This window comes from Microcaecilia unicolor, chromosome 8 (assembly GCF_901765095.1).
Source record: "Microcaecilia unicolor chromosome 8, aMicUni1.1, whole genome shotgun sequence".
NCBI classification, from domain to species: Eukaryota; Metazoa; Chordata; class Amphibia; order Gymnophiona; family Siphonopidae; genus Microcaecilia; species Microcaecilia unicolor.
This window is the reverse complement of record NC_044038.1, coordinates 61,281,374-61,292,588: the sequence shown is the minus strand read 5'-3', so window position 1 is coordinate 61,292,588 and position 11,215 is coordinate 61,281,374. Positions and strand designations below refer to the sequence as shown.

General features: G+C 40.1%; 1 protein-coding gene across 1 annotated transcript in view; it reads right to left on the bottom strand.

The window, feature by feature from the left end:
* Positions 1-3,014: 3,014 nt before the first annotated feature.
* The window catches only part of CLUAP1 (clusterin associated protein 1), a 150,123-nt gene continuing 141,922 nt past the window's right edge, over positions 3,015-11,215 (bottom strand). Inside the window, exons 10-12 of the mRNA XM_030213087.1 lie at positions 9,026-9,136; positions 7,125-7,180; positions 3,015-3,418 (exon numbers count right to left, since the gene is read on the bottom strand). Coding sequence (XP_030068947.1) covers positions 3,251-3,418; positions 7,125-7,180; positions 9,026-9,136 — 335 coding nt within the window. The 3' untranslated portion in view covers positions 3,015-3,250. The remainder of the gene's footprint in view (positions 3,419-7,124; positions 7,181-9,025; positions 9,137-11,215) is intronic.

Below are 11,215 nucleotides of genomic sequence, written 5' to 3'. Positions count from 1 at the left end.
GAAAGGCTAAAGCAGATGGCTCTTTAGCTTGGGGAAAAGGCGACTGAGGGGAGATATGATAGAGATCTATAAAATAATGAGTGGAGTTGAACGGGTAGATGTGAAGCATCTGTTCACGCTTTCCAAAAATACTGGGGCTAGGGGGCATGCGATGAAGCTACAATGTAGTAAATTTAAAACTAATCGGAGAAACGTTTTCTTCACTCAACGTGTAATTAAACTCTGGAATTTGTTGCCAGAGAATGTGGTAAAGACGGTTAGCTTAGCGGAGTTTTAAAAATGTTTGGACGGCTTCCTAAAGGAAAAGTCCATAGACCGTTATTAAATGAACTTGGGGAAAATCCACTATTTCTGGGATAAGCAGTATAAAATGTTTTGTACATTTTGGGGATCTTGCCGGGTATTTGTGACCTGGGTTGGCCACTGTTGGAAACAGGATGCTGGGCTTGATGGACCTTTGGTCTTTCCTAGTATGGCAATACTTACGTACTTATGTACAGCAGCACAGAGGGTTCAAAGCACAGAACAAATTCCAAACAGCAAAAAAAAAGCACCTTCAAAAAAAGGGGACACAATTCCTTTAATTGTATAGCTTGAACATCAATCTTCCATAAGATGACCCGACATGGGCCATGTTTTTGCACACAGCGCCTGCGTCAGGGGTCAAATGTGTAACAGCATCAAAATGATGAAATGTGCAGAGTACAAGCTTTCTCCCTTGCACATATATTAGTAGCAGAGCTGGATCTGTGAAGCAAAAACCAATCTATTTACAAAGGGACTGGCTCTGCTACTAATATAAGTGCAAGGGAGAAAGCTTGTTCTTTGCACATTTCATCATTTTGACACTGTTACACGTGACCCCTGTGACCCCTGACGCAGGCGCTGTGTGCAAAAACATGGCCTGTGTCGGGTCATCTTATGGAAGATTGATGTTCAAGCTATACAATTAAAGAAATTGTGTCCCCTTTGTTTGAAGCTCTTGGTGCTTTTTTTGCAGTTTTAAAATAATGTTTTCCATTGACTGGCTACATATACAGTGACATTTTAGGAAGGACATCCAGCTCAGAACATGGATGTCCAAGTGTCATATATTTTAGAACAGGATCTATCATCACAAAGCCTGTTCTTGGATTTATAAAAATGAGATTTAGAAGTGCATGCAATATGGATTTCTTAAGTGTTGGTTTTCACACATCTAAAACACGAATAGAACTTCTAAAATAAGGGCCTTAACCTCCTAAATTTACAAGGTGGCCAAATTTAGAGTGTCAAAAAAAGAAATTGGCTCTGGGAGTGTTCCTGAGACTGGCTTGACTTAGCTAGTAAGTTCCAATTTTCTAATACTAACTATGAAGGCAACACCAGTCACACAAAAGCATCTTAAATTTAACAGGTCAAATTTTGACAAGCTATACATAGAAACATTTTCACCTGGAAAGCTAGCTAGATAAAGCTGAGAAAACAATTCAGCCGACATTCAGTGGTGGCGGCCAATGTTTAAAAAAATTAGTCCCAGTTATTCAGCACCAGGCCATGTCCAGGCACCGGCACTGAACATCCAGGGCTAACTATGGATGTCCTTTCTATTGGAGCTCATGCGGGTCCTGGTTGATATTCAGCCAGGACCTGCATAAGACACTGAATATCAGCTGAGATCCACTTAAAAAACAAACAAAAAAACCCAGGTCTGGTGCTCCCCCATTCTTATCTCCCCTCTGACCCCCCAAGGAAATAAGAGCTTCCCTGCCCCCCCCCCCCCACCTACCTGGAGAAGACCCTGGTGGTCTAGGGGGAAATCAGGCAGGCGCATTGCTCACTCGCTCCTGCCCAATGCTGACCTGTAGTTCAAAATGGCTGCCACGACCTCTAATGGCAGCTTTGTGGTACTTCAAGTACTGCGGAAGTACTCATGGTACTTGAAGTATTCTGAGGCTGCCACTAGAGGCCATTTTGGATTGCAGGCCAGCACTGGGCAAGAACGAATGGGCATTGCTCCTGCGCGATTTCCCCCTAGACCACCAGGTAGGCCTGGGAGGACCTAAGAAGGTGAAGGGTGGTGGGCTGGGGCAGTCTTATATTGTCTTCTAGTAGGTGGGAGGAGGAATCATGAGGGATGTTCCAGACACTATTTGAATTTAACTGGGCACTGGCCAATATTCAGACTGGTGCCTGGTTGATCTTGGCACATAAAGTTAGGACAGCCTTTTCTTCCTAACTTTATGCACTTTCCTAGCCAGTTAGTGGTCTGAATATTGTAGCTAACCGGCTAGGGCCATGCTCCACCCCCAACCTTGCAGGTTGGGGGTTGGCTGTTTAGTGGCAATATTCAGCGGCACTGTCCAATTATGTGCTGCTGAATATTGCCGGTTAGCCCCAGTCAAGTGATTTAAATATTGGGCCAAATAATTTTGTTTTTTTATTGCTGATGCTGCAAGTTTTGAGTTTGATTTGCTGGACCAAAGGCTCATGTGAAGTATTATGAGGCACTGACCCAGAGGTGGGAAAACTCTCTGCTAACACAATCGTTCCCTACTCATATCCCTCCATAATCCTGTCCCTGGGTAATGACCCTACTTCCACATAAATGCCATTGTCTGTTGCATCCTCATCCAGATTCCAAATTTTGGTCCCCTCAGCAGCTACCTCTCCTTCTTGGCTGATTATGCCACATGCCTTCTTGTCCCAGTTATAGAAATTGGATATGGCTGAAAATCTGTCTAATGATAAATGTTGTTGCAACAAAGGCTATTGAACCAATTATGAAAACTTATTATTCACTAACCTATCAGTTTTCTCATCTCATCTGCAGACACCTGGACCATCATCCCTTAATGATAATATTTTGGCCCTTAGCTAAAAAGAAGTATAGTGAAGGAGGGAGCTCTCTTCTTATCTGTGCTGTCATTTATTAACTCATCCTGCTCTGATACTGTAAATCTTAGCTTGCTCTTTGAATCCATTGTGTTTAGAACCTGTAGCTTAACATGGTAAAAAAAAAATTACAAGTAATGTCAGTTGCTAACATGGCTTTATTTTGTCATTTTTGTCCAAGGGAATAACAATTTTTGACTAAGAAAAGGGAATAGCATATCATTCCACAAGATAATGCTCAGAATAATAAATAAAAAAAGTAAAGAAAGCTGCCTGAGTAAAAAATGTTTTACAAAGAAGGATGTAATAGATACATCTCCCTCTCTAATAGATAAATCACAAGCTCAGATGTCACAAATTGGGGATGGAGAGATATCTAGAAGTCATTGTCACTGTCATCAAGAGCCTCTGGCTTCTTTGCTCGACGGTTTGCCTTGGTGGGTGAAATTTCAATGCTGTTATTGTCATTTTCCAGATCAGCATCTTCATCATCCTCATCTTCATCCTCATCATCCATGTCCATTTCACTATCATCAGAGTCATCCTGCAGGAAAGAGGATTCAATCACAAGTCAGGGCTCTTACTTGATTCTCCCAGAATAGCCTATGAATCTTACTTACTATGTAGTCATTATCTGCCAAGCTTAGAAATAATAACCTGGCACACTATGAAGATACTCCAAAAGAAAGGAGAAAACCAAAAACTTCCATAGAACAGCACAAGCAGACAAATCCCAGGAGTGGAAGGAAAAAAAACCATCAAGATGATCCAGTATAGTAAGAACAGATTTCTTGACTGCTCACTCAAGTCCCAGACAAGCGTACATAACACAGGCTGTGTTTCGGCTTAGCAGTCTTCATCAGGAGTTAAAAGGGGCTACATATAAGTGCTGATGGTGAATATAATAAACCTCTGCAGTAACAGAACCTGATCTGTGATGTGTACACTGTGCTCAAAGAAAAATGCAAAATTCAAAGCCTCACAGTCTCTGTGAACCTATTCCACCAAATTTGTACCACCAAAGCATATACAAATGCTGCGGCATTTGTTTTGGGAAGTCTCAGCAGTTAACGCCTGATGAAGGCTGTTAAGCCAAAACATGGCCTGTGTTGAGTACGATTGTCTGGAACTTGACTGATCAATAAAGAAAATGGTTCTTACTACATTGGATCATCTTGATGTTGTAACACTATCAAGATACATTCAGGGCACAGGGACAAACTTGCCAAATAGCTAACTGGAAAACACTAGACTTATCTTGGATTTTCAAAATTTCACATTCTAATATATTCTGGCAGTATTAAGCTTGTTATTCCACTAGTTCATTTACACACTTGCTCAATTATCCATGAGGAAATGAAAAACAGTACCAGAATGCACTGGGATAACAAGTATTATTGAACTTTCAACTCGGAAAAAGCATAAACATATTTACCAGCATCTGGTATATACATTTAACACATCTGATTGTGAAAGGCAGGGTTACAACTATCAGAATCTATTGGGATGAAGAATATAAAATATGCTGGTGTTTTCTGTTGTATTCCACTGGTTTTGCAGCATTTACCTCAGCACTTAACAATGTTTGTGACCCCTGAGGCAGGTGGTTCTATCTGCTGAAACACGGTCCCGTGTCGGGTCCTTTTGATGGTGCTTGCTCAATAAAAACTATGTTTATTATCCATCTGTTTGGCTGGAAGTCATTCTTTATTGAGTAGTTTGGCTTACCATAGGGGTTTGTTTCCCATTTTTCTTGCATGTGGGGAAATGTAATAAGGCATGACAAATTCACGGTAAGGGTCATGGATTTGATATACTGCCTGTGGTACCACCAAAGCAGTTTATGTATTATATTCAGGTACTTTCTCTGTCCCTAGTGGGCTCACAATCTAAGTTTTTGTACCTGGGGCAATGGAGGGTTAATTCACTCAAACCTGGGTCACAAGGAGCTGAAGTGGGAATTGAACATTGTTCTCAGCTCACTAACACTAACCATTAGGCTACTCCTCCACTAATCACAATAACACCGGTTGTTAACCTGCTACTACTACTTCATATCATTTTTATAGCACTACTATACAAATGTAACACAGTAAACAAACATGTAAGAGACAGTCCTATGAAGATAGTGGTTTTTTTTTTTTTTTTACAATTTTACAGAGCAGGCAACAGATGCTGAACTGGCAACTCTGGAAATCAGTAATTCACATTATAGGAGCAGCACTGGCTGGTGGCCATGAAAGCCTCTTCACACTGCTTTGCAAATGTGAAAGCTGACACAAACAGCTACCTATTAATGATGTGTTATGTTCACCTTTTGGTCATATAAAGCCTGGGACTCTAGACTAAAACCAACAAATCATTTCATAGGCTAATGCAAACAAAAAAATAGTAAATGAATGAATGACAAACATTACTGTTTTCTAACTTCCTTTTCCATGCATCCTGGTCTTTACTGCCTTGCTTTCCATAAGACATAGAATAAGATTTAGAAAACACAGAAATCATATGGCATAGTACTAAGCTCACAACTCAACAAGATCAGAGTGCCTTTTGCCTTTTATGATCAGAGTATTAATAGTTAAGCAAATCATTGAAGTGTTTCCTAAAATTATAATACGGTTAGACATTTGCACAAATTTCCTGGCAAACTATATAATGGGTACCGTCAGTGAAGTGAAAGTAAATTTGTATATGTTTGCTCTCTAAATACAGTTCAATGGAGTTACAAATGTGGGTCATGTGATGTGTATTGTTTGACAGTGACTGGATAACTTTCTAGAAAAATCTTCCAGGTATATATGGAAAGGAATCTGGATCAATTGCCACTCATATGAACATAACGTAAGAATAGCCCAGTATCATGTTTCCAACAGTGGCCAATCCAGGTCACAAGTACCTGGCAGAAATGAAACTGTAGTAACATTCTAGATACTAATCCCAGGGTAAGCAGTGGCTTTCCCCATGTCTATCTCAATAGCAGACTATAGACATTTTTCTCCAGAAACTTGTCCAAACTTTTTTAAAACCCAGATACGTTAACCGCTGTTACCACATCCTCCAGCAACGAGTTCCAGCAAGTTAACTATTCATTGAGTGACAAAATATTTCCTCCTATTTGTTTTAAAAGTATTTCCATGTAATTTCATTGAGTGTTCCATAATCTTTGTATTTTTTGAAAGAGTTAAAAAAAAATCGATTCATTTCTACACTACTCAAGATTCTGTAGACCTCAATCTTCTCTCCTCCTCAGGCGTCTCTTTTCCAAGCCAAAGAGCCCTACCCTACCCTAACCTCTTTAGCCTTTCCTCATATGAGAGGAATTTCATCCCCTTTATCATTTTGGTTGCTCTTCTTTGAACCTTTTCTAATTCTGCTGTCTTTTTTTGAGATACAGCAATCAGAATTGAATGCAATACTCAAGGTGAGGTCGCACCATGGAGCAGATACAGTTGTCTTTTTTACTATCCATTTTCTAATAATTCCTAGCATACTGTTTGATTTTTGGACACCGCCTCACACTGGTCAGATTTCAGCATATTGTCTACAACTGACACCTAGACCTTTTTCTTAGGTGCTGATTTCCAAGGTGGACCCTAGCATCAGGTAACTATGATTCAGATTATTCTTCCCAATGTGCACCACTTTGCATTTGTCCACATTAAATTTCATCTGCTATTTGGATGCCCAGTTTTCCAATTTCCTAAGGTCTCCCTGCAATTTTTCACACTCCGCCTGTGTTTTAATGACTTTGAATAGCTTTCAGGCTTATTTTCGAAAGAGAAGGGCGCCCATCTTTCGACACAAATACATGTTATGATTTCCTTCAGTCTGGTTGTTAGTTTTATGTAGTGCCCTCTTGTTTTAGTGTTGTTTGAAAAGTTAAGCAACCGTTCCTTACTTAACTGATTTATTCCTACATAATTTGCAGCTGTTTTCTTTTAATAATAATAATTGAACTTTTCCATCCCCGTCATCATTTTGTTTGTCCTTATTTTAATCTTTTCTAGTTTCACTATGTCGTTTTTGAGATGGGATGACCAGAACTGCATATACTACACAAGGTGCAGTTGCACTATGAACCTATAGGATCTCAATTGTTGAGAAGATCTATACATTTTCAATACCGAAGCAATACTTTGAGGAGCATCATTACTCAATGTCTTACATATCAAAACTAGAATGAAAAATGTAATATGCTAAATAATGGGTAACCAATGCAAACCTTTTAAAATTGTAGAAATACTTACATCATCCTCACTTTCTCCACCATGCATTGTCCCCACAATACGTGCACCATTTCTTCCTTTAGATAGAAAGGAAATATTATGTAATAAAACAAAGTACAAGCTTATGTGTTAAAGGCTAGATTTTATATATAGTGCCTTAAAAAAATTGGTGCCGAAAAAAAAGCGCTTAGCACTATTTTGTAAACCTTGCCTAATGTTAGCAGCCATTCCCAACCCAGTCCTTGTGGCACACCTACTCCCATCGGGGAAAGAAGAGGAGATACATAAACAGAGAGAGATTAAGTGCAGGCATGAAACTGGAAAGGAGGAAAGAAGAGACAGAGGGATAGATGGAAGAATAGGGAGAATCAAGGGACAGTAGATACTGGAGAGTTAAAATATAGCACCTTTAGAAGGAGAAGAGACAGATGGCATGTTGTGAGTGTGGGTGGACAAGAGGAGAGAAATAAGAAAGGAGAATAAAAAAAGAATGAAGACTAAAAGAAATGAGGGAGGGAAAACTAAAACGAAGAAAGGAAAAATATGAAACATGTGGGGAAAGCATGCAAAGCATGGCTCATGAAAGTCACTGGGCAACCCACTCAGTGGCGTAGCCAAGGGTGGGCTTGTGCTCAGGTGGGCTTGAGCTCAGGCCCACCAGTAGCAGCACACCTATGATGTGGCTGGCAGAGATTCCCAAGCTGAAATCTCCCAGCAACGGTCCCCCCTGCATACCTTACAAATAGCAGATCTTCGCCTGCAGGCAGCAGCAACTGATACATACTGCTCACACCGACCCCAAAGCCTTCCCCTCTGACGTATTCCTGTCTATGCAGAAAGAGGAAGGATGTGGGGCCAACATGAGTCCTGTGTATTAGTGTATTAGTTGCTGCTTACTGCCGGTGAAAATCTGCTATTTAAAAGGTGTGCAGGAGAGGGGGGATATTTGAGAGACCATATGGCATGCAGGCGAGAGAAGGAGAGACCAAATCACCTGTGGGATGGGGTGGGGTTCTTCTGCTCACCCATCTTGGGCCCAGGCCCATCCAAAATTGGGTGTCTGGCTATGCCTCTGAACCCAGGCCCATCCAAAATTGGGTGTCTGGCTACGTCTCTGAACCCACTTAAACCTCCACTGCTCAGAAACAGTCATACATCCCTTACACTCTTAGTTTTGGAAGTAGACCCCATTGGGGAGTATCATAAATTTCATCACACTCATTAATATCTCATATGATGTTGCTGGTCAAGACTGTTGTTACACTGAGGTAAAAAAAAAAAAAAAAAGACCTGCCTTTAGTGATAGGTTTCTACAGTAAAACATGTTGGAATCAACACTTAACTTATTTAAAAAAACAAACAAACACACAAATTTAAGATTGTGGGTGCTTACACTTACAGTAATTTTCTTTTAATTTTTAAAAGTGCCCTAAAGGAGAGATTCCCCATAGCTTCTAGTAAAATGGTCCAGCTGACATTTCACCTTATGCACTGAATTCCTTTCAGACATACAAGCCAGGGCATGACACTAATCTGATCAGGTGAATGTGCCCTAATGCTTAACAACCGGGTCATGTCATCTTTGGAAATCAGAGTATAGTAACTGTGGACTAACACAATTCAGTATGTATGTAAAAGGTAATCTATAAGCCTTTCACTAACTGCTTTCAAAAGAGCAGTAGATCTGAACACAACATACTGAAAATAACAAGTGCTGGTAGGGTTATTTGCCAGGTGTACTTACTATGATGCTACACAGTTCCCAGAGACCTCTTCAGCCTTACTGAACACCTGAGCATGCAACAAGTTTATTTGCTTTAGACAGGTCTTCATTTTCATTGTTCTGTGACTGCAACCCCATATATTTTTCTTGGAAATGTTTTGGAAGGCAGGTCAGAGGGTGAAGCAGAAGAGAAATGTACCTTGCATCATGACGTTCCGAGCCGTTCGTGGATTCACTGGCCGTTTCTCTTCTATGTCGCTGTCAGAACCCTCATCCTCTTGGATCTCAATGTCTGAATCATCGTTGTTATCTACCAAAAAAATGGAATGGGAAGTGAGTTCTGGATTTAGTTTTTCTCACTGGTTATCCAAACTATCATTCTTTAATATTAGCATCTATTTAATGACAACACAGAGCACACCATACATATATTCTGGCTTTAATTCATCATTCTACAGCCTCAGATCTCCTTAGAGCAGGACCTAAGAAGGTTCTGCTACTGTATTCTTCTAGCAATTACCCAGTTCCACGATAAAACAGTGTAAATGCACAGAATGAGAAGCAGATGGTTCCCCGGTAGACAGTCAAGTTTTTCTCTTTAATTAATCTTTACTGACTGGCCACAGATTTACAGTGGAAATAGCCTGAAGTTGCATTTTGCTTTCTCAGATAAAGGAACATGGGAAAGCTACTTCTGGGTTTACTGAAATGTAATTTTGACTCTTTACATAGGTAGGTAACTTCACTTTCTTTTAGGACAAGAATCATTGTGAATCCTTATTTATGGAACTCTCTAGGAACAGAATAAAGGGAAACAATATATAATGTGGCATAGCAGCACAGAGAAACCAATATTTTTGGTAGCAGTAGGCATTTTATATTCTTTCTCATTTTTTTTTAAATGGAAGGCTGCCTGAAACTAAAACAGAAGGGTGGGTGGGGGGGGGGGGGTTGGATTCTAAACAACAAATAAATTCTGGAGAACTGCCTGGCCAAACCTCTTGTCACACTGACAGTCCTGCTCTAAGAAACAGATGTGAATGTATGGATGGAAGTCCATGTCACAGCTCTGCAAATCTCTTCTATGGAGGCTGATCTGCAGTTGGTCACTGACACAGCCATAGCTGTGACATGACCCTTAGGAGTCAGCCCAGTTTGGGCATAAGAGTAAAAGAAAAGCAGTCTGCTAGCCAATTAGAAAATGTGAATTTTCCAACAGCAAGCTCCATTCTGTTTGGGTCAAAAGAAACAAAAAGCTTGTTAGACTTTCTATGTGCCTTAGTCCGCTCCAGATAGAAGGCCAAGGCTCTCTTGCAGTCCAAAGTATGCAGTGCGCTTTCACCTTAATGGGAATGAGGTTGGAAGGACTATTTGACTGGTTAAGGTGGAACTCTGACACAATTTTAGAAAGAAACTTTGGATAAATGTGTAGAACCACTTGGAGCTCACTAACCCTGTGCACTGAAATAAGTACCACTAAAAACAAGATCTTCCAAGTCAGATACTTCAAGTGGCTCACAAGGATTTTTCATCAGTTGGGTAAGGACAACACTGAGGTCCCATGACATGTAGGAGGTTTGATGGGAAGTTTCTTAAGTAGCAAGTCTCACATACAGAAAACAACTAAAGACTGTACAGAGATGGGTTTACCTTCTACCTGATGATAAGCTCAAATTACACTAAGATGAACCCTTAAATGTAGGCAGTATTCAAACAGCTTTTGTATAGGGCAAATTAAGAGATCTATAACTTCTCCTAAGACTAATCCATTTGAAACCTTAAACCCTTTTAGTGGAATTCTTCCTAGCAGCTAGCTTAGCCTTGTACAGAACAGCACTGTGAAAACTGTTTTATTCTTCTTTGGAGAAGTAGTCTAATGGTTAAGGCAGTGGCTGAGAACTAGGGAACTCAGATTCAAATCCTATTGCTGCTTTATGTGATCTTGGGCAAGCCACTTTACCCTCTACTACCTTAAGGAACAAGCTTAGATTATAAGCCCTCAGGGACAGGAAAAATGCCTATTTTACCTGAATGTAATTCACCTTGAGCTACCACTGAAAAGGTGTGAACTAAATCCAAATTCTCTCCCCTCACCTTTCTTTCATTAATTAAACAGCTTTGTAATTATCCATAAAACAAATAAACCTGTGCAATTTGTGTCTCAGCTACCTTATGTAGTATAAACCTCCTTCCAAATGCTCCAGATTAATCACTGCAGGATGGTGGCCTTGATGTACCAAATATGGTATTTCTGAAGTTCAAGGATAAGCTAAATCCTCACTAAAGAGATATGTAAAGAAAAACTGTGAAAACTTAGCAGTATAAATACAAATTAATGGAATCAGATGAATCAACTCCTGCAAGATCTTTCCAGGCTTTAACCTAATTT